General features: G+C 38.8%; 1 protein-coding gene across 1 annotated transcript in view; it reads left to right on the top strand.

Moving 5' to 3' along the window:
• The window catches only part of LOC103149469 (T-lymphoma invasion and metastasis-inducing protein 1-like), a 51,983-nt gene that overhangs the window by 2,329 nt on the left and 25,144 nt on the right, over positions 1-24,510 (top strand). The window contains exons 2-6 of the mRNA XM_016679952.1: positions 18,494-18,580; positions 18,668-19,583; positions 21,251-21,710; positions 22,754-22,926; positions 23,828-24,169. Of these exons, the coding sequence (XP_016535438.1) occupies positions 18,678-19,583; positions 21,251-21,710; positions 22,754-22,926; positions 23,828-24,169 (1,881 nt within the window). The 5' untranslated portion in view covers positions 18,494-18,580; positions 18,668-18,677. The remainder of the gene's footprint in view (positions 1-18,493; positions 18,581-18,667; positions 19,584-21,250; positions 21,711-22,753; positions 22,927-23,827; positions 24,170-24,510) is intronic.

Raw genomic sequence — 24,510 nt, 5'->3', positions numbered from 1 at the left:
TTCATATGGTAATTTGTCAGCTTTTCAGACAATCCGTGACTTTGTGCTTCATGTATGTGCTACCGAAACGGTGTTTTCTTGATATGTGCATAATCTAACCCTAGTAAGGGTTCTTGTGAATAATTCATTTCCATCCCACTGGCGCATAACTCTTCTTTCATTTGCAAAGTACATATTAATGACATTCTGATGTTATGTTTAGTGCCAAGTGAATAATAAATAAAGCATACTGTGATAACATTAATTCATTTGAATGTTTTGGTTCTTGTTTCCAGAAGCTTTAGAAGAATATTACTCTTAATATTGTTAACTTGCATTAGGCATTGACTGGCTACAGTCAAACTCTACTTTGCCATGCAGTTACAATTGAAAGTGTTTTTAATGTGATGCCAGAGAACATGCATGATTGATCAAAGGTTCCTCTGTTGATATGGAGCATAGAAAGATTCAGCCCTACCTCTCTCCCACCTATTGCTGGCTGACATAAAGGCATCATTTCTTTTACACTCAGTTACAACAGATACCGATTTAGCTATTTAGAAATATTTGAGTTGCACAAAATGCAGATTGTCAAATTTGGAAAATAAATACATTGCACACCAACAGTTACCCACGACAACAAATATGTCACAATTGTTTAAGATGCAACCCAAAGAGCCCAGTTGTTCCTTTTAGATCCTGATTTACATTTCTGTTTTAGACATTTATGTCAATACTTTGCAAATATTAATCTATTGGCCCATGCAAACAATTTGAGCCTTATGAGTATTTTATTATTTTTATTCTCATAGATTTAATAAAAATATTAATATTTGAATTATTCATGTTATTAATCATTCCACGTCAGATTTTTTAAAACCCACTCTATAACGTCTAATATTTTCTAAATAAATGAATTATTTACATCCTCATTACAAACACGCTGCATCAGGGTGCCACTACATTTTGAATGAACTTCTCTGCCTGTTTAAAATCCATTCTTTAAAGACCGGTTACCCCCAATTTTCTTACATGTTTAGCACATGATCACAATTTGTCTAGCTGTGTTTTTGATGACAAACAAGAAAGCTTTCCAATGCTGTTCTGCTTGCATCTAAGCTGTAGTCCGTAACAGAGAAGAGCTCAACCTTCCCCTGTTTTGCCTGACAGGATATCTGTCTTTGTTAGCAAATATCTCAGATGTGCTGCTCTCCTTTGGTCCTCTGCCATCTTTCTGCAGTTTAATAAAAGGAATTATCTACATTCAGTCTTGCGGTGTATGTCAAAGGTTATATGGGTTTGTTTTTTTTTGTTTTTTTTGTGCTTTCACTGCTAAACATTGGAAACCCCCCTTCTTCATAGCACACATATTGCTTAATATAAAGCCTTTATTTTTCTAAGAAGATGTTATCTTGCATCATAGTTTAGTTGATGGAATAGTAATGTGCTGACTGCCAACATTATCTGATAGATGGCTTGGCAAGATTCGTTTCCAGATGCTTTCCAGAGGCCAACAGTTTCCGCGCATCAGCACGACTTTGATGTATGCATTTAATGTTTGCAAAAAAAAAGTTGAGAAAGCAACATACGATCCAAAAGTAGTACTAAAGTAAATGCATCTGCGGCTCTTTGATCCTCCATCTTGGATGATCATGAATTATTGAGCCAGAAATTATAATCAAAGTGTAAAAAAAAAAAAAGTAGCACGTTCTAGAAAGAAACAAGGATTGGGTTGTGTTTTGAGCTTTAAAGCCAGTTTTAAAGAGCTCTAACAGTATTTTGATAACTTACTGTGGGCTGGTATTCGAAATTAACCGTATATTGGACTGAAGTACCCTTCCCCAAACATTCTCATCTTTCTTTATGGGGATGAATAAATGTTCAGAAATCTCATCACATCTCAGTTTCACCTGTTCTGAAGCTGTGAGCAGAAACACAGGAGCTGCTGTCAAAAATGTGCATGGTGATGGTCTTCAGCTTCACATGGCAGATCCAGTCTTGTAGTTCCAGGATGAATAATGGATACTAAGTGCACAAAACTGCTGAGGCTATGAGTCACTTTGTGGAGACAGGAGTTAGGCTAACTTCCCCGCACCGCAACAGTCAGAAAAACAACTACAGTAAATTCATTCTAAGTACTTTTGTGTTGACCTGGAGCTAAACTGTTATTAAAGTAGCAAACTTAGAATAATTCCTCTTTAGAAGTGGAATCTTCACAGAGATTTTAAGTGTCTATGTGGTGGATTCAAGTGAGCATCAAAGCCAATTGAACTAAACCTGGTGGATATTCTTTCCATCACAAGATCAATGGATTCAATTCACATTCGTTTAGAAACTTTGGCGCCAATATTGCTTAACATCTGGTTTACCCACCGCGACATCCTGCTGCAGCAAGAAAACAGAGTTTTTGTACTTCCAAACCTTCAGGGTGTGTGTGAACATTCAGATCTTTATGCTCATCTAATCCTGTCCTTGAAGAATCTATCTCTGACTATGTTAGTGTTCAACTGAAACAGAAAACCTTGTCTTAAAAAAACAACCCGTTTTAACTTGTTTTTGTGGAAAGATGACAGATGACCTACTTGGTTGTCTTTAGTTAAAGAAACTCTGATTATATCAACTTTTTGGAAGACTTAATTAATGTGTTTCATCATATAGGAATGATATTATTAAGTACTGATACATTTAGAGCAATTCAAAACATCCTAATCCAGTCCTGTTCTAACACTGTGGTCAAGAAATGCTTAATGTAGCTGTTTTCTCCTGTTCACTTAAGGTAAATTATGGGCGGAGTGTTTTGTGTAACTAACTCAGCATATAGCAGACTAAATAAATCCACTTGCGATGTTGCACTTTAATATATTCAAAGCTTTCCTAATAAGTAACTCTGGAGAGCAGCCACCTATGCTAGTATAGGCTCAGTCTTGTCCAATGAATCTGAGCTTTTTTCTCTCTCTGAACTCTAAATTATTTTCCTCTCCCATACCCTCGTCTTTGATGTTGACTCTTGAGATTCTACTCTCAGCTGGAGACCACTGGATCATCCGCTAATGATCTCTACCCTGCACTGGTTACTTCTTTCATGTCTTGCACAGCACTTACATTTTTCTTTTTTCTTTTTTTTTTCTTCCACATATCAGTTGTGCTGGGTGCTGTTTGGCACAATGGATCATCTCTTTCCTCTGAGGAATATAGGTGTGGAAGGGGGCGGTGTGAAAGAGGAGGATGCGTGCAAAATAAAAACACTTGAACCTTCGTTCTCATGGATTTTATTTTCCCCCACCACTTGCAGAACTGAATTGTTGTCCTATCGTTGGCGATGACCTTTAGATTTGTGTAATAATTCTAAAATACATTTTTGCAGGGTTGCTGTGACCTTATGAACTGAAATAAAACTTGTTTGTGATCAGCATTGTTTGAATTTACTGCATGGTATTCAAATTAATAGTAAATAATAAAGAATTTGATATCACAACTACATCATTTTGAATAATACTGCATCAAGTGGCCTATGCACAGTTGCTATAATAAAACACTATGGCTATTTATTAACTGACCTTTATCCAAGCTCTTCTGGGCAACAGGGCTGTGATTTAGCCAGTTAGACATGGGCTCTGCTGCCTTTAGAAAGGCTTGAACTCTGCTACCTTTTACCACATCTAGTGGTATTAACAGCTTTTCCAGAGAAGAAAAAAGTAATAATTTATGTGTCAGATCCCTACACAGTAACCCAAAATGGCATTAAAAAAAAGTCTCAGCAGTCATATTTAGAAATTTGTACGAGACAAAAGAAGCCGTCTCCACCGGAGACAAGAGGTTGCTCATTACTTGGAAATCTGCGTGCTGTCTTACTTTATGAACCAGCACAAGTTAAGATTCATGTAAAATACTTCTGGATGTAAGCGACCTTAATCTAAGAAGAAAAATAACAGTTGAATTATTTAAAACAGTTGGTCTTAGGCTTTCAAACATCTTTTCATATTCCCAATTGTGTATCTTCTGGATATTCTGAATATCTCTGTCATTTTTGCGTTGTTTGAAGGTCATTGCCGTAAACCTTGCCCAGATGCAGCTACATGTACCCTTTTATTATCTGGGACAGAAATCTTAATATAAAGACTGCTTGGCACATGCAAGCTTACAATCGAACCCTTGTGGTTATGTAAAAATGAGATGCATCCTGTAAAAGTTTGTAAAACAGACATTTTCACTTCACCCTTATATTTCACCCTTTCTGTGGAGATTATAAAGATTGATAGATAGAGATTACATCTTGTCCTAGTGGGACCAAGACCACAGCGGACTTCTGTAATTTTAAAACAATGACAGTCTCAAAAGCATTACATTGTATTTTATGAACCTGTAACCCATTGGGATGTTGGTATTGGGTATTGATTTACACACAAGTCAAAGATTTGTTACTTGGGAGTTGCAATTTGAAGGAGGTACGCCCACAATGTTCTTCCTGTTTGAAACACTCCCCGAGAATGGACAATATCAAGTATTTCTAGTCAGAGGAGAGGGATATAAAAGTAAAAAGCAAAAATATTACCTGCTTCTCACAGGAATATCACAAGTGCTGCATGTAAACCATTTTCTTTGTAGTCAGTAAACACCCAGTGTAAAGCTGATGACTATTGTTTATTGTGCTGTTGTTTTAAGATGATAATGTCCCCTTTGGTCTTGGACCGTTCTGTTAAGCTGTTAGCTTCAACTTTGTGGACCAAATATTCTGGGCTTACACTGAATAAAGATGCCAAGAGAGTTATTTACTGTGTGTAAGATATTTATTGTCAGTAATATTTTAACAGAGCTGGACTTTAAAAATTTCCTCGTCCCTTTAAGGAAAATTGATGAAAGAAACAAACACTTAGAGGGAACCTATGTTGACTGTCTGCGTCTATTCATTAGCAATGATGAAAGTGGAAATCATTTTATTTACTTGCCTGCAAATGCATTAAATGATGATTTATTAAAGAGCTTAGCGCATCTGGGTCCTTGGACAGTACCAGTAATGTAAAATATTAAACGTCTGTATTTGTAGCATCACCTGGCAAATTGCTCCAGAGCAATCAGTGCCTTGGATGTTCAGCTACATCAGTTCCTGGCTGAGTGTGGGCTTATTAGCCTTCTGCCAGCAGTGACAAACTGTTTTAAGTTTAGCTGAGCTGCAACCAAGCAATCTACATTTCTGAAATGCCTGTGGTGACGGTCGACAAGGCATCAGCGTTAACCCACATCATTCATGCAATTTTATTCCAATCAATGTTCTGTTTGTTAAAGGAGAGGTGCATAGGGTTGGGTTACAGAATGTATTAATTGACATTTTTCATGCTTTGTCATGTGCTTCCAAGTCCTTTTTAAGATCACAAAGTAGCTATTTTAATGTTTATTAAAAAGTGTGAAAGTATCAATAGGGAACTTTTTGTATAATTTGTATTTTTGAAATATCCTGACCCTAGTTTGGTGGAATCTGGCTCAGAGCTTCATCTCATGTAATCCCTCTCTAAACAAGGCACCTTTGTCTTTATGAGGGCATTTCAGTTATTTTATCAGGGTCACAACCTTCTGAACCACGTGAAGGTTGGCTCAGAATGGGAAGTCAGTCTTAAATTCAAAGCTTGTCCAGAATGACAATATTTTGCCAAACTGAGATTGACATTTGCATTTGCAACTCTGGTCCACGATCAAATAAATGCTTTATACTTTGTTTACATACGTTTGCTGTGTGAAAACTGCTGGTATCTTCTGATGTTGATTGGGAACAAGTGTCGCATTTAGATAGCACTTCATCCATCTCTAGATGAGACTGCCAAGCCATCTGGAACCTGCTGTCGTTACCATGCCAGGGCACTAGATGGCACTGGGATTTTAGCATGTCGTCGAATCTCGTACGTCCTTTGAACGTTAACGTCGTCCTTCAGCTGTGCGTTCTACGACTGGTCGCTTTCACACCTGCAGAGTACTTCACACTTTCATGTGGGGTGCTACTAAAAAGTTCCACTTGGAGACCTGGTTTCAAAAAGTCCCAGTGTCGGCCTATGGTGACGTGTAACCGAACGGTTCAGTCGCAACCATATGGAAAATATGATTCTTGTTTTTTTCCTTTGTTTCTCCCCAAATAAAAACATACATATTGACTAGATATCTGGTGATTATAGGGGAATATGGTGTCTATGCCCACTTTACTATTGGTTTTATTTCCCCTTTTTGCTAGAAAACAAAAATGGATAATTTTTTTAAAATCAGTTTCCAAAGACACTACAAATTTAAGATGAACACTATGTGAAGAAATGATGAGCCACAGTGGTTTGCCCAGCACAGCCTTAGTCATACCCAGGGCAATAATAACCTGTCCAAAATCAGTTTTTTGGGCTTCGTACTGATTTACTGGAGGTGAAGTACACAGAACCAGATGTGAGCTTGAAACTGACATGGGTGATCTCAGCATTAGCCAGAGAACTCAGACTTTTCAAGTCAGAGTTTTGTCTTGAGAGTTTTCCACTTGACTTATCTTTCAACTTAGAAGTCAAATTTTCCAACTTCTGAGTTTGAACAGAAGACACATAAGTTCATAGCTCTTGTTGTCTTTCCTCCTTGGCTGGAGGTTTCTCACACACACTTGCTCGGGGTATGTTTCACTGCTCAGTGTGCATGCCAAGCTGTTTTCTGGGCACATGATGCAGGCTGCTGTTAAACATGCGATGTGTTGCCCTCACTCTTACATTTCCCCCCATTTATTTTTTTCTCTGCTGCGTCCTCTGCAGTTCTATTACCTCAAAAAAAAAAAAAAAAACTGCGTCAGAGCTGACGTGATTACCATACAAGATGTGCTGTGCTCTTCTCATGTAGTCCATTAGGTTGCCTAAATCTTTAGAATTATACATGACAACAGAGTAGTCCTTTTTTCATTTTCCAGAATCAAGTTTTAACGAGCCTACTCTGATCCTTAAAACAGAATGTTAAATCTGGATTACTTTCTTGGGGTGAAACAAAATCTTGAAGTGACATTTTCAGTATATTTCCTGGCAAAGACAGTCTGTCGCGAAAATACGCTACTCGGTTGCTTTCAACGTGTGGCTTTATCTGGTGACGTAAGTTTAGTCGAATATTATGAATGGCAGAAAGCTTTAAGTTAAGTTAAAGCTTAACACCCTGTTGTATTGTTTAGTCATTTTGAAGTTATAGAGGAAGTAATTTTTTTTTTTATTACCTCATTTCCTTCTATACACCTTAAGTAGAAAGCAACTAGATTTCTTTCCTTCATTCTTGACATTTTATTTCTCATCCAAAAGGTTTCTTCCGTTTCAAACATGGTTGGAACTAACAAGCTTATAAGCTGTAGTTAAAATGGATTGTTTTTACAATAAAACTGACTATAAACAGCAAGACGCACCAGATCCATTTTGGCATCTGATTCGACCAAAATAAGCAATTAGAACACATTAAAGTTAATTGGGCCTCACAGACCACTAACGATCCCCTGCGACTGTGTCTCCAAATGTCTGACCAAAATAGCCTCCATGTCTATCTTGGTCAGAACTACGAGGCAATTTTATGACAATGTTATGAGTGAAATGGGAAGTGAGACAAGGTGGAAAAGTAAAACAAGTTCGCTTTGTGGAAAAATACAAACTAAACCTTTTACTAGCAAAAAGGTCATGTACGTACCCATGGTAGAAGCTCGGAAGTACAGAAAATAAATGGAACCGTGAAATGACAATCTTCTTTGAGCTTGTTTGAGAATTTTGAGTTTACTGTCATGCTGGGGGGATTTATGGCACGTACTCTTCTGTGAATACTCAACCCTGCAAGTCCAGTAGTCCGTAGAGGGACTTTTGAGTTGGAGCCTGTGGGTCAGGGAAAAACGGATCAGAACTTGAAGAGTCGAAGGCAAGCAGTGTATCTTGGACTTGTGAGTTGAAGCTGCCATCGTTGCAAATGGGTTGGCCAACAAAATATTAATCCTATAGAATGGGATGTCTTTCACGTTCATGTGCATGCAAAGGCAGATTGATATTTTTGGCCACAAAGTCTAGCTGAACTGATTATTTTTTGAGATGTTCTGAAAAACTAACAAACCTCCAAATTTCTGCATTCAAAAGTCAGCAATTTGTGTAAATATCATGTTTCCTTTAGAGGGAAATTATATATAGAGAGAACAAGAATTCCTGCTGGCAATAGATTTGCAATTTACGGAGATGAAATTATAGAATAAGAGAGGGAGGAGAGTATCAGCTGGAGTGTGTTTGGGGGGGGTGGGTGGCTTAGGGTAATAAAGAGTCACTCCCCTCTTTCCCTCCTCCTGTTTTCCAACTCCTCTGTGCAAATAGTAGTCATTCTGCTGGGAATTCACATCAGAGGATCTTAAACTTAGATAACAATTTACTTCACTGTTCTCTGTGGCAGAAAGCAAAGAAAAAACCCCACCTGGTTTTACATAACAAGGTAAGTCATTATGTTCGCTGGTTATTGTTGTTTGGCTTTTTGAAACGCTGTTTGTGTTCCAAAAAACACTCCACAGGTGATGCATGTTGAGTTTGTGTTGAGTATGCAGGTTAAGGTTTTCAGATGCAAGTTGGTATTTTTTGTTCATGCAGATTCATCCAGCTGCTTTATCACTGTTTTATATTTTTGTTGAATTCGGTTTGCATTTTCCACTTTTTACTTTTTTTTTTTTTTAAATATATTTTCTATGTTGTGACCATATTTTGAGGTCTTAAAAAAATCTCAGCCAGTTTCAAACACTCCTTAAGCGCTCTGGGTGTAAATGGATGTCGTTGTGACACCACAGCTGTTTCTGTTTGGTTATTCTCACAGACCAAACAGAGGCGCTCACAGCCGAATCGTTGTGTTTTTACAGACGGCGAGCTAAAATTGCGACTGACAAAAGTGTTGCTGGTTAGAGAGGTGTGCTGCGCGTTCCACCCCCTTCTTCACACATACATGGCAATTTGACTCTATGCCTGGTGTGGTTGCCAGTCGAGAGGCGTATCCACCGTGTATCAGTTACAACCTCCCATTCCTCTTCTGTGCTTTTACACGAGGACCCAATGTGTAAAAAAAGGTGATTCAGGCCCGCCTTAACGTGCGACGTAGGAAAGGGACCTTCGTTTTCCACCATTTTATACCTGTCGAACTCCAGTGTAAAGCAAAAAAAAATATTACCTACATTTAATTGCGCTCTATTCCCGACAGGAAAACAAACAATGCACCCTGTCTTTGTTGTTGCAATGACAAAGCGGTTGCTGGTGCTGGCACTGGTGGTTCTGTGATGCTGGGAAAGACAAATGATGAATTGCAAATGTGAGAGGTGGTCAAAGTCAGAAAGAATCCCCAGAGCACATCCTGGAGGGGGGTAGCTGCAGACTTCATGATGTCCGAGTTCATTTAAAATCAGAGCATTGTGCTTAAAAGGCGCTGCGACTCCTGCGGTGGGGAGAAGGGCGAGAAATGGTCATCTGCTGTCATAGTTATGGTAATGTATGTGCCGTTCAAGGCTCAGCAGGACAGGAGGTCAGATTCTGACGGCCTGGGTTGTAAATCTTAACAGTGCTTCTGAATCAAGTAGAGCAACCTTAATAATGAAACAAATCTTCTCTTTAAAAAGAAAGAAAAAAAAAAACGCTTTGTACCCAAAAATAATATGCAGAAAATGTAATTAGTTTTTATTCTCGTTCAACAAAATTGTCTCCAGAAAAGGCAAACGTGTGGAGGAGCTTGCTTGCACAGTCTTAAGCTTGGAAAGCCTCTGTACAGTTGAACAAAGGCTATATTGTAGGTTTACAAGCCACAAGCATTTGTCAGGATCATGTGGTCTCTCAGAACTAAGCTTGTAACGCTTTGACCATATGAAGCAGAATGCAGGATCACGGCCACGATGCAGACATCTCTCTCCACACAATGTAAAAGCCAATGTTATTTCACATGCGCGCATATTTGTTAACATGTAAACACTTATTTTTAGCTTTTAGTTCCTTTATGCTTGCATTAACCTTCATAATGTGCTACGTAACACACAGGGAAGCAGTGACGTCGAGTTTAACCTGGATGTACTAGGGTCCAGCACATGCAGTTTAGTAAAGAGGACTGTTATAGGAACTGTAAACAGAGTTGCTGGGAGGAAATTGACTAATTTTCTACCTTGCCTTGTGCAGTCATGTGTGCCGAGATCTTGTTTGTTTCTGCTCTGTGGAACAAGTGCATCACAGCAGAAAGCTGGGAGCTTCAGGCAAGTTATTGTTTGGGTGTGCTGAAGACAACTTCATGGGTTTAGAAATATAGTTTAAAGATGTTGAACATTGAACATGCAGCCTTGATGGCGAGCTGGAGACGTTATGCAGGAATTAAAAGATAGCACAATTATTTTTGCACATTTTTTTTATTTTGGAAAGTTATTTTTGTGTTCAATATATTTATTTATATTTTCACTTTAATTTACAAAGTTCTTCCAAGGAATAGGAAAGACAAAATATACAAACCACAAACAATAAGACAAAAAATGCAAGACAAAAATGAAAAAGGTTTAGTTTGAATCTACTTTAAAAGCAGACTCGGCTCATGAAAGTTATTTTTGTAATTACTATGAGGTAGGGAACAAACAGACGCATTTTTCCCCCACTGCAGCATCTAACAGGAATAGACTTATTGTGTCTCTAGTTTCTATTTGCAAAACAACCTGGAACATGAATTCCCTGCTCATTAATATTGGAATCATAAATGTGAACATTCATCTTGACGTTGACCCAGTTGTGATTTTGAGTGGAGTGGATACTTATGGTGGTGTATAAAAGGAAACACAGTCAGACTGAAGGCATGAATGGTTTTCCTCCATTTACTGACCTGGAATCTGATGTTTGGCTTTTTGGAAATGCCCAAGGGAAGTGCATGAATGAATCTTTTGGAAAATATTGTTCCATTGTTTTGATTACACTTTAAGTTTGGACCCTTTGGAAATATTTTGGCATACAAATTTAGGAGATCTTTAGAGATCAAATTATGTTAGCGCAGCTAGCATTGCTAACAATGTAGTCTGTGTACGAGTATTTTAACGAATGTCCATCCTTACCTTGACTTTGAGATTTAGGAAAAGCTGCCAACATCTCCAAATCTAGCATGTTCCATGACAAAGGTTGAAAACTCAAACTGATAAAACAGTGCAGCTCTTTTCATCCTTCTTGTTATCTATTAGTTTCACTCGCTGTCTTTCGCATCCTGAATTAACCCTATGTTGATGTGACGTAGCTTCTTACTTCTTCAATTATTTCTAAACATCTGAGTCTGAAAAGGGCTCTCAGCGCCTAATGATGAAATATATAAATATTTATTTTACGGAAATCCTGATAAACTCCAGGTAGAAGAAATTCTGAATCTTGCTCTCTCTTTTGAGAACACTGTTATATTTTGAAGTTACGTATTAGTCCTGAGAGATCAGTTTACATCTCAAATCTCACATTTTATGCATCTGGCTCCACTCTCATTAATATTTCCACCCAACGTTTTTCAGACAAAGCCAGTCAGAGTCATTTATGACATAGGGCATTGTTTCACAATATTAATGTCAAAAGGAAAATGGGCCCTTTTTCTTTCCTACATCGTCACCGGTTTCATTCCTCTGATTGGATGTAACTGTGTAACCGTTGTGAGACTGCAGATGTAAATGATTTTTTTTTTTTTTTTTTCTGATTTGCATATGGATATTTGTTTACTGAAAGACAAGATAGTGGACTGTTTATCAAAACTCCCTCTGGCTCCTTCATGATTCAAAAATGCAAATTTCGTCCCCGGCAAAATAATAAACATGAGAAGGTGCTAATATTGGAACCTAATGCTGGTCTGAGGTCTAGTGGTTTATGACTGCTTTCAACTTGCAGCTGTTGAGGTGCTTTGAAAAGCTGTCAATGAGAAACTGTGAGTCTGTGTGTTGGAGTTGGCATTTGGGTAGCAGCTCAGTGGAGAAGAAAGCCTGGAACTGGCACCTCCAATCCTGAAGTGAAATGTTAAATATCAAGACCAGACCATATTACCGTTTCTTCATTACATTTTTGATGTATTTATGAATTCCTGCATTTTTTTTCTTACATTAAGTTTCTATATGAATGATGTTACATATTCTAACGTAAAGTACAAAAATGATCCTTTGCATTGTTTTGACTGAAAATTGTGGAGCTGCAAAACAGAAGAGCTCTAGTTTTAAACTTCTAACTCATTTGCAGAATTACACTTCCTTAATCGGAAAAAAAATCCGATTACTAGTCTTTTTTTTTTAGATTTACGAAACCAGAATGTGGAGTTGTCAAGTAAAAATGTCACATTTGCTCTTTTTAAGTACAAAGCAAAACAGCTGAGTGAGCCATTCTGCAATGTGGTGGTTTCATATTTTTGCCAGGGATAGTAGTGACCTCTGCATGCAGGGATACCCTAGAGGAAACACTGGTAGGGACCAAGATGTCGTTAGGCTTTTTTAACAACAGCTGCAGCTCAGCGTCGGACTCCATGTCACTTTAAAGAACACGGGACCTTTTTTTACACTGCTCTTAAAACCTGCTAACAACCACACTGTCATCTTGCTTTTGAGACCAATGTGAAGGTGTAAAGCGGTTACTTTTTTCCTTCATGAAATGACTTTGTAGTAGTATTGGTTCCAGGCTCTGATGGGCTCGGATGGAAGAACAACACGCGGCGCTTTACACAAACATGTGTACACCGACTTTAACAACTCACACTGTGTTCCTGAAGGTGAAAACAAACTAATTGACAAACAGCAATCGCATAAATTGTCTTGTTGTTCAGTTCCTTCAGCCCAGCGTGTTTGTTTGAAGCAGAACTTTTCTGTTTGGTCTAAAACAGGGGTCTGCAGCCCTTTTTAAGGGGGCACTATGTTTCTATTTATAGGCTGCAAAATAAAGAAAAATATCCAAGTTTTCCAAAAAGAAGACAGAAACAATTGCTTCTTTGAGACGTTATTGGTGGAAAATGACGTTTTAAAAAAAAAAATCACAGTTTCCAACCTAATGACAAGAAAACATGTTCCGATGATGCCATTTGGTTTGGCCTTTTTAAAGGAAAACATTTAAGCAGGTAATGAATATACTTTTCCTTAAGCCTACAGTTCTGTATTTAAAACGTTTTGTATTACTCTGATTCAATATTCTAATCTTAAATGTAATGTTTTGTTGGCTGCAAGCAGAAAATCATCATCATTAATAGAACGAAACGCTTGGAAACATCAGTCTGTAATGAATTAATATAGAATGCATTTCACTAGGAGTTATTAACCTAAATGATATCTCAGAACATTTTGATACTAAGACGTAGTCAAATATACCCTGCAAGTGCAATGTGTCATGCTTTCAAGTTGTTAAAATGTAACAATGTGTCCAATAAGACACACAGGTCGTCTTTGTCCCCACTGAAGGATTGATTATCCAGTGAAAACTATCATGTCTGCATTTTTATAAACTACAATATGTATAATAGCATTATTGTAATTGTAAATCCTAAAACCTGCAATTCATTTTAAACCAACACGTGTGGTTTGCTCGATTAATGTACATTTATATGTACAGTATTATCATAATAATATGACATGGGCTTTTAATTTTCAGTTAATGACACCACAGATTTTACCATTGTTAAATCAGGGGGAGAAACGGTGTTAACAGGTTCTGACGGAGGCATTGGAGTAACACACATTATACAACACAGCCAGACATTCACTGACACTCCAGATGGCCACTTGTCAGCTTAGTACACAACACCCCACTGAGCTCAGACCCCACTGGCCCCAACACTGAGCATGCAGCCATCAATAGCCACGAGGATAGCAACTTGTTCTGTCATTATTTTGGACCTTGATAAATAGAAATTACTTGGAGGATTCTAACTGGCCTATAACAGGAGACGTTTGGTCCAGTCCATCTTCAGACAGTGAGAAAAAAAGGTGTGCCTTTTATTAAGTGTATGTAAACTTCTGGTTTTAACTGTATAGTTCTATACTGTAAGTATTACCAGAACTAAAAAAAAAAAGAAGAGAAGAAATATAGAAAAAACGAGATTTCAGTTTAAAAAAAAGACAATATAAAATAAAAGGAAGGTGGGAAAATTATTGTCGGAATAGTACCGTTGCACAGTACTAAGGATTACAGCTATATGCAGATAAACAACGACTGATTGAAGAAAAGCAGTCATAGTGTTGCTATTTGGGTCTTATTCCTGCACACATACGGATGCGAGTTAACAGGAAAATATGATCCGTCTTCAGTGCAGCCCTAATTTGCTGAACCCCTCCCCTGTTCTGTATACCTACCTGTGTTATTATCTTAAGAGCCTGCTGTGTTTAGATTACAGGGTTTTATGTTTCAGCTCGTCACTAGTGAGCCCAGCGCATTCTTTTCAACAGCATAGTTGGTGTCTCTCATCCCTGCAAACATCTTTTTTTTTGTTGCCTTTTTATATTACCCTTTATTTTTTTATAGGCTTTGTGGCTAAACTATTTAGACCGCATATTTAAAGTTGATGACTTGAAGAATCTTTGTTCACTTTTAGTTGTTGGTAAATCCGTTTTTGCCTCTGGGGGGATTTTCAGAAGATAAAAGTAAGTTGGCTTTGGGTCCCCGAGTGTCTAAGGAACAAAGTTAAATGGGGGTTTTGACAGTTTCCTCTTCCTGTTCCAGCAAGCCTAGGAATTTCTCAGTCGTAAGATGTGCCTTTAAGTGTTGTTTTGCAACAAAAGGACCTTAAATGTACCCTTCACATAGCTTAGACCTGACATAATGACACCCCCTTCCCTCAGGCCATTGTTTAGAAAAATCTTTATTTATAAGGACATTATACAAATCGTGGTGTTACCAGGGGATACATAAAGATAACAATTCCAAATGGAAAACCACATCTATCATGGAAAAGCAGTGTATTTGAATTATGAGGTTAATTAGCAGCGGGGCACATCTTGCTAGATGCATCGATTTACTTAATTATCATTAAGTTTGACCGGATGTTGTTGCAGTTTGCTGGTCTTTAGCGTCCAGTTTTACAAAATGCATTTGAAAAGCACTTCAGCATTGATCCTGGAGAATCGCTATGGATTATAAGGCCAGTCCAAGATAATTCAGACACACCCGTTCTGCAGAGAGAATGATTTCTGTGGACACAGCATTTAAGAGAGTTGGCAATACTCCAAAGTGTGGATGTCCCAGAAAGCTCCCGCTGAAGAAGCGCAGCATCCTGAGAAACTGCAAACAGAAAACCTTAAGGCTGCAGTTCAGACTCAAAACAGCTTTAATTTACATATGGACAGTAAGTACGACATGAAAAACATCTAACAAATGCAAAATAAGATTTTAACCTGAAGCACAAAAATTTACATAACTAACAGCCATTTACACACTCACACCTGGACACAATTTAGAGGGACCAATTAACCCAACAGTGATGTTTGGTAACTGTGGTAGGAAGTCAGAGTACCCTGGGAGACCGCCTGCATGCACAGGGAGAACATAGAAAATGTTCATGGTTAAATAAAGGTACAGATAAATGTGTATTTTTTTGCCTACCTAAAGGCAGCATATTGCTTTCCTTGTATTCACACCTTCCCAAATAGGTGGTAGCTTTGTAGAATCTCTACTTTCCTAGAAGCGGTTTTGTTGCTGTTATGTAGACACATTAAAAAAAGTCTTGTGGTTGTGTTCCTATTTTTGGATTGTTACAGAAGCAAATTATGAGTCAAGCTATTCTCCGCACCCACACATCCCGCTGAAATGAGAGGCGAATCGCTGTTTACCTCATGTTTAGGAAACTTAAAAGTCCCAGGGCACCAATGAAGCTTTAAGCAAAATCCATAAATGTTCATGTGTACTTTGTTTTTCCAAGACAGGGGTAGCAGTTTGTGATGCGACTAAAGGTTGTTTTCTATGGAGAGCATGGTTATGTTGATGAGCCTCTATGAGGATTTATGTCACGTAGCTGAACTGACCCGGATCGGTGTCCAACAGTCCAGTGGCATGATGCTTTCCCTGCACATGCATCAATGTGGAATGATTGACATTCTCACTAGTGGCTACATTTCTTCTGTGCTGTCAAGAAGAGAAACGGCTCTATTCCTGTTTAGTTTGGTTGGCCCTGGCACTGTGGAAACCTTTTTTTAATTTGGAGTGTTTTTTTTTAATACTGTTGCAACTACACAATTTACACACACAAGTACTGAAGGGGATTGGAAAGTCGGGTTAGAAAAAGTTGGAACAATACTCTACTTGTTTCCTATTGCAGGTTAGTAAGACAGAGAGATATTGTTACCCCAGATTTCTGTTTTTCTGTTACTTAACTGTTCATGTGCCTTAAAATGGTTACCTTAATTTGTGGATCCAGGCTTAAAAAGCAAAAGCACACATATGTTGCAACTCATATTGGGTTACAGAGGCAGGCAGGTTCAGTCATGCACAGTTGTTACGGGTTTTGTTGCCAAAAAAAAAAAGCCTTTATAAAGAACTGTACTATCTTTTTTATAGGAGGATATCTGGGACAGTGATCAGTGACTGTTCTGTTGACATTTGAATAAGTTCTGTTTTCTCATAAATACACTCACTAGTAAGCTACAGTGGACAATAGACTGTACTGTGCCACAAGAAAAACATCTGTGTGCAGTTTGCTGTCCAACTTGTTAGCAAGTGATTAACTCCCAATGCAGCATTAATAGATGGACGATTTGTATAATATCATAAAGTATAATATAATATAATATAACAACATTATATTATGTAATATAATATTATATTATACTATTCCACAGTTTTATAGATCCTCTTTAAGTAGCAGAACCTTCATTAGCAGACACAGATTTAGACTTCAGGCCTAAAATACATTCTTTTTCTCTACACAAGATGACATCTGCAGAACCATTAATTTTTAACATTCAAACAAATAAAATATGAAGAAATTTTAGCAGGAAATGGTACGGCCCTGATGTAGCGCAGAGGGTAATGTTGCAGGCACTTATACTTTGTGTTTGTTCCCGTTTGTTTGTTTTCCTGTGAATTATATAAAAAGAGGAGGATTACATTAATAATCTAAAACATTATCCATTGCAGTGCAAGTCAGTGGTGATCAGAGAACATAATGAAGAGAGAAATGGGCGCAACAAGGTAGAAAAACAAGGTCAGCAAGAGTTTATGTAACACTCCCATCACTGCAAGCTTGAGTGCATGCAGCAGCAGGAGGTTGGGATTTTTTTTTTTTCCCACTTACATGCATCAGCTACACACATGCATACTAAAACACTGCAACCCCTAAAGAGTCCTAAAGCTAGAAAAGGAAACATGAAGGGGGGGATAAGAGCTACATCCCTGGGTAATCTTCACTCCCATCTGCTGATGGTCTCTGGGCTTAAAACGGAGGGAGTTGTCCTGCCTTGAGGACGGAGGATGGAGTCTGAATAAGTGGTCTGGCGAAAACCCTCCTCCTGCTTGCAGTCCCCCTATACAGCAGGGGGTAGCTTCTGAGAACAAATGGTAATTGAACAACACGTTGGTTGACTTCAGCTTTAAATAACTCATGTTCACTCAGCCTGTCACTGCAGTCTGTGGTGCATTTTAAAAGGGGCTGACTCAATCATCATATAGTCACGGTTTAATAGGAGGTTTTGGCTGGTTAATATAACTAAAACTTGTTCAGAAAGTAAAAGGATGTTTTAGCTGAGTAAACCAGCTGAAGTTGCATTTGCTTTATGCTATTACACTGCTATTTCCGTCCTGTATTGAAATTAATGTCCCTTTGTTATCTCCTTTAGGAAGTGTAGCACGTTACATGCATACATCACTTCTTATATTTATATTTTCTTGTCTTCAGTGGCTCAAAGGTGTAATGCAGGATTTTTGCTGACATTTGCGTCAAAACATTATAAGTAAGGCAACTGCTTATCTGCAATAGAGAGTCTTTATTTAGTATAAATCCAGAGTAACTGGGCTTTTGGGGTGAAGCTAATGGCTAGTTTGAGAAGAACCAAAACTAAAACTACCCCTTGAAAACCCTCAAAATGGCACAATTTGTGCATTTTTTTTTAATTTTATGAACCTTTAGACTATTGTGATGGTTGCACTGGGTTGTTATTTACAAAGGACCCAATGGTAATTTAGATGGAGGATGGAGTTTAGAGGTGATGTCCCACCAAAGATCCTTCTTTGTTAAAAGCACTAAGAATTGCTCATGTTCAGCATTTCCTGTCTAAAACTATGGGAAGATAGATAAGTTTAAGAGTAAAAAATTCAATAAAATTAGTGTTTAATTAAATCAACATATTTTGTACTTGACTGGAAACAATTTACCTGGTCTGTTGTCAACGTGTGTTCCTTATAGGAAGGTCACTAGTGACAAACTGCCTCCTATCTTCTTTTCCCGAACTACAATTCTTTTAATTAGTTTTGTATACTTTGTAATTTCTTGTAATGTTGCCATTGATTCTTTACTGAAATAAAATAAAGAATGCTTTCTTGAAAAACAAACATGAATTTGTATTTTTTAGGGTTTTGTGGACCTGACAGCTGCTGAGGTCTCAAGTTGTCTGAAGTTTCGGTGACAAGATGCCAGAAAAATCATTGAAGTTCTGCAGGTATGCCAAAAATGCTGAACAGTTTCCATGTCTATTGGTTTGATTTGTAAATGGAGCACAAAATAAATGTATCTGTTTTCCATTTAGACTCTAAACCATGGGGAACACTGAGAGCCAAAACGGGGAACATGCCCTCTACAGTACTGGACGTGGCTACTTGTCACGGAAGCACATGTCTCGGTCTCTCCGCATTTCCAACAAACAGTCCAGGCGTTCTCGGCATGCTTCGTCGGGGAAAATGGAGCACAGAAACTCTGAGACGAGCACTCGGTCAAGTAGCACCCCCAGCATCCCACAATCCTTAGCTGACAATGGGTTGGAACCCTTCAATGAAACAAACAACTTCCCTGACTTTGGAAGCCCCATTTGGGTGGATCGTGTGGCAATGAGTTTGCGCCCTATATCCTTTCATAATGATCTGGCCAATCCCTCAGTGCATATGAATACAATGCACATAACCCTACCTGGTCCCACTGCGGAAGAGACGCAGGATGAGGAAGTGTACACAAATGAGGTTAAATATATTCAGCAGACCTTAGAGTGCTCCAAAGAGACAATCAGCTTCAAAAAGAGATCGAAATCTGCAGACACCTGGCGAGATGACAGCCTAGAATTTTCCCTGTCTGATGTCAGTCAAGATAATTTAACCAGCACTGAGGAGATCATCGACATGGCTAATGAGAGAGACTTCCCTGACTGTGAAGGCCACATGCAGTTCAGCCCAACAGACTCCGCCGACAGAGCAAACTCGCTGGATGAACTGTACAGTGATACCAGCCCTGCCTCCAGAACCCACGGCCGCTATGCCAAGTGGCATGACACCAACAGGTCCGTGGGAGAGGGAGAGGATGGTAAGAGGCTGTCACCGTCAGAGGAGGATGGGACTTCATACGGCGCGTACACTCTTCCCTGCCGACGTTCCCACTGCCTGTCTGAAGGCCTGAGCAACCTCCAAGCCACAATGTGCAAGAGTATGCAGGGCCGGAGGGCGCAGACCATACAGGTGAGATCTTTGCTTTATCTGTGAGTTCACCTTTCACATCTCTAATAATATTTGGCGTATCATTTCTGAAATGCGACATGGATTCATGAAAAATGAAACAGCAACAGCTGTTCATAACAGGATAAGCTTAGGTAAACACACCAAGGTGTTGTCACATAAAGGTATTTACAAAAAATGTAACATGACCTTTACATTTCCTAGAATGGAAAAGACACATTTGTTCCTTTAGCATATTTAATATTACAGTTGTAATTGACTACTTAAGCAAAAATATAAAATAAACCACATCTGTCTATATTCTTTATTCTTTTGGACCACAAAGGTCCAAAAAGAATCTTAATGATCCCAAAAGAGTCAACAGTGAAACTTTCCCATAGGCACATCTCCTGTGATGGTGGCAATTTTCAGAAAAACAACAAAGTAGTGACTGTCAAAAGTGGCGGTGGTAGTGTAATGGTCTGGGGCTACTTTGCTTCTTCAGAGTCCATTGGACCTGCTGTAATTTTAGGGTTTGTCATCTAGTAGCTCAATGATCCGATCCACCAAGCCCACCTCTGAATGAATAAACAATATCCCAATTAACGTTTTTAGAGTGCCATAGTCATATTGAAATATTGTGCATGAACCTTCAGCTCATGCCATGAAGAATAGTTGGACCAAATTTCTCCACAGTGATGTAAAAGAATACCTGTCTCAAATACTTGATGACAGTTGTAGCTGCTAAAGGATGTTACTATGTACAGGAGATGGTTACTGGGATCAAGTTAATAAGGATACATTTTTATCCTAATCAATTAAATAATTTTAAAATTGCATTTCTGGTTATCTTTGGTATCAAAATTTAGTTTTATATAAAATAAACGTGAAAAATTAAGATAGCTAAGATCTCTAAGAAAGAGATCTCTTTTGCATTAATTTGCTAATTAATGCAAAAGAAAAACTGTAAATGACCACTGTCATTTACAGGACAACACATGGCATTATTTTACTTTTGATGATTATTAATAATCCTCGTTGTCTCTGAGAATTTCTTGTATTGAACCCAACCCATAAAGTTTCTGCATTTCACCTCTGATGAAACCATGTTTTTTTTGGTTTTTTTCCTGGGAAAGGAGACTGGAGAGAAGAGAGGGAGTGAGTGCAGATTTAGTCACTGTGTTAGAAATGCCCGGGGCCTTTGTTATGATAATGAGGGGAGGCCTGTGCAAGAGTGTAACAGTAAAACGTGTGTGGTGGCCCCTGTCATGACAGGGCACCGTCAACCTTGTTGAATGGAGCTCCAGCGCGCATGATTAGGTCATGTGACCAGATGGAGATACCAGGCTCTGTGTATCCCCTTTTATCTCCCAGGAGCCTTTGGCCCTGTGAGGAGGAGAGTGCAGACCTTGTGGTGCCACAGGGAGGGCAGGCCGTGTTCATGCAGAAGAATCCTTGCTGTTCATTAATTTTAATCAGAATCTCAGCATTAGACATTCTAGATCCATCTTTAGCTTATAGTAGTCTAGGATTTTTTAAAACTTGCTTGCTGTTCAGGAATAGCTCTATCATGTATCTGGAGATATCACTGAGTTGTCATTCATGATTTCTCATCGTTTCCTGGCTGTGCTCCTGGTGATGAAGAAAAGGCGGTTGCCATGCCGTCTCACCTGCCTCGTTTCATCTTCCAGGATGTCACGGCCGGAGACGGCAGTGAATATGAAGACAGCGGGATCGACGGGGTGATGGTGGAGGCAGTGCACCAACCTCGACGCTACAAGACGATGTCGGCGTCCTTCTCCGTCTGTTCCATGCACGGGCGGAACGTGTTTGTTGGCAGCGACAGCGGCAGCAGCAGTGGCGGCGGTGGCGCCAGCGAGGGCGTGCAGGGTGTGTACGAGAACTTCCGTCAAGAACTACAAATGAGTTCCTGCCAAACGGAGAGCTTGGAGGAAGCGGGCTCCGCACTTAGCGATGAGCAGAGCACCATGAGCTCCGCCTACCAGTCCGATCTGTTGCTAAGCGTCGTCCAGGGGATGGTCCGTAAAGCTGGAAAACTTGCTGTAAAGAACTTCCTTGTGCACAAAAAGAACAAGAAAGTTGAATCTGCCACAAGACGCAAGTGGAAGACTTACTGGGTTTCCCTAAAAGGTAAGTTCCAACACAGTACAACATTGGCATCACACATTACTAAATAACTCTAAAATTATAACCAAGACCACATGGTTTACCTTTTTATTCTCAATGTCAGACATTGAATCAGTACACATTTTTCCTGTCTTAGATTTGAATTTCTAAAATTATTTCTGTTTATTTGTCTATTTGTTTGAATAGCTTAAAGCTGCCTGAATTGGGTCAAATGTTCTGGGTATCTTTCAATGAGTTCTCACACCAGTTTCATAGAATTTTAGTAATGGTGAGGTTTCGTAGGCCACCTTGTTTACACTCACACAACTTTTCAGCTATAATCACAAATTGTTTGCACTTGTCACCCCTGAGACTTGCCAGCTTTCTCTTTATTCTTCCCAATGTACAAAAGGTTGCTATGGCCAAACTCTTCAAGTAGTTTTGAGCAGAACACAAGATGTGACTCCAAATATAAAGATCTTGGTCCCTGAGTGTCTTTGCAAACTGTACTTTTGGAGTGAAAATGGCATCTTAGTTGCTGAATGGCCCTTCAGCCAGCATCTTTATGAATCCTTTAGCCTTTGTTCTGCGATTGAAATGCACATTTTTGACATCCATTTCCTTGACACAGAACCCGTCTTCCTAACTGAACAGTGTGATGGTTGGACATTGTCCTTTTTAATTGTGCTTAATTGTTTGAAGAGGTAAAAGTAGCACATCCAGGCATGTAGAAATTGTAGCCAAGCTTTTTATATAGTGTATGTAAACTTCTGGTTTAAACTGTATATTAACAATGACATGTTTGACTTAAAACCTTTGCATACCTTGGTACAGGCAAGGTGCATCATGGAAATAGCAATTCATATAATCTTGTGTTTTTACCGTTGTGTTGCTTGACAGTATTTTAAAATAAAAATCATGGCCTTGTCCAAGTCAGCACTGCTGCACTTCTTAATCTTGGCCACTGGAGAGCAGAAGTAAATTGCTGAAGCGATTTAGGCTTTCATGGAAAATGAAGACTGAAACCAGCAAGTATGCTTCTTAAAAAAGATGTTTTGGTTTTCCAGGATGCACTCTCTTCTTTTATGAAACCGATGGCCGGTCGGGGATTGACAACAACAGTATTCCCAAGCACGCCATATGGGTGGAGAACAGTATCGTCCAGGCTGTGCCAGAGCACCCCAAAAAGGACTTTGTGTTCTGCCTCAGTAATTCCTTGGGGGATGCATACCTTTTCCAGGTAAAAAAATAAATAAATAAAAATGTTTCAGTGTCACCAGGTGGCCATTGAAAAATGAAGGTTCAACATATTTAAATAATTCTTGTTTCCATTAAAATCAAAGTCTGAGCTTTACTGTAGAAGATTTTAAAAGGAATGTCTATCAAAGCAATAAATAAGTATTCAACACAAACTTCCAATTGTTTTACTATAATTTTGTTTGAGAGACCAAAGTTTTGAAAAGTAATCCATTCTTTTGAATTCAGCCACCACCCAGGAACATGCTTCAATCTAAATTGTCCTCTGACTGTACGTAGGTTCATTATCCAGCTGATAGATGAACGTCCTCCCCATTCTCAAGTATTTTGCAGCCTTGATAAAGTTTTTTTTTTTTTTTTTTTTTTCCAGGTTTGTCTGTATTTAGCTCCATCCATATTTTCATCAAATCTGTGTCTTGGCTGCTTCTATGATTAATGCTCTTCTTACGCAGAATTTCAGTTTAATTAAGACAACTGACATCGTATAGGTATGCAGTTGTGCCATTCTCTTCAGAGTCATTGACTCTGAAAGGATCTGTGATCTGTTCCTGATCCGTCTGCTGTGATTCATGATGCCGTTGGTTAACTATTGCTGTCTAACAAACATCTGAGGATGGTAACAGAAATGATATATTTGGACAAAGAGTAAATGCACACACTTTCAAGAGGCAAACTGGTGGTTTTATCTTTTTTTTTTAAACGTATAGTTTCACTTACAGTTTACACATTTGCTCGACTGATGCGCTAAAGTTTGATTTATCATAAAATCAAACTTCATGGTTGTAATGTGACTAAAAATAAATAAAAGGAACACAAATGATTTTGCAAGAAATTGCATGTCGACGCGTTTAACCTCCAAACTTCTTCTTTCTGCCTCCATGAAGACTTGCAGCCAGACAGAGCTAGAAAACTGGATCACAGCCATCCACTCGGCATGCGCCACCGCCGTCGCTCGCCAGCATCACAGAGAGGACACCGTTAGGCTGCTGCGTGCTGAGATCAAGAAGCTGGAGCAGAAGATCGACATGGATGAAAAGATGAAAAAGATGGGAGAGATGCAACTGTCTGCTGTCACTGACACCAAGAAGAGGAAGACAATCCTGGATCAGGTAGGTTTCATAACCCTCGCTGATACGCCCCTCACTCTGCCGGCGTGCTGGGTGTTTATCCCATCGGCTGATGTGTTGAACTTTCTGCTCTCCGATCCTTCATTATATCGAGGTCAAGCTTGAACAATCAGTTTACTTTGAGATTCTTAGCTGTTAATTGCATGACAGTTTCCGCTTGAAATATTATTTGTTAATTTTGATGATGGCAAAAAAAGATGGAAGTATTATTTAAAGCAGGGAACAATGAAATTTACCGCCTTTTTGTTATTTTCCATGTGAAACAAGTGTTTCCAAAAGAGCTAACTTTATATTTACCATGCTATCATTTGGCTTTAACTGAGTTAAACTCAGTGTTAGAGTTGCAATACATCCAAATTAACAGGCTCATTATTAAAAATGCAAAATATGCTTTGACTCACTTATATTGCTTTTGAAATATCTAAAAGTAGAACAGGTTT

This window comes from Poecilia formosa, unplaced genomic scaffold, assembly GCF_000485575.1.
Source record: "Poecilia formosa unplaced genomic scaffold, Poecilia_formosa-5.1.2 Scaffold228, whole genome shotgun sequence".
NCBI lineage: Eukaryota > Metazoa > Chordata > Actinopteri > Cyprinodontiformes > Poeciliidae > Poecilia > Poecilia formosa.
This window is presented reverse-complemented; position numbering and strand designations above follow the sequence as displayed.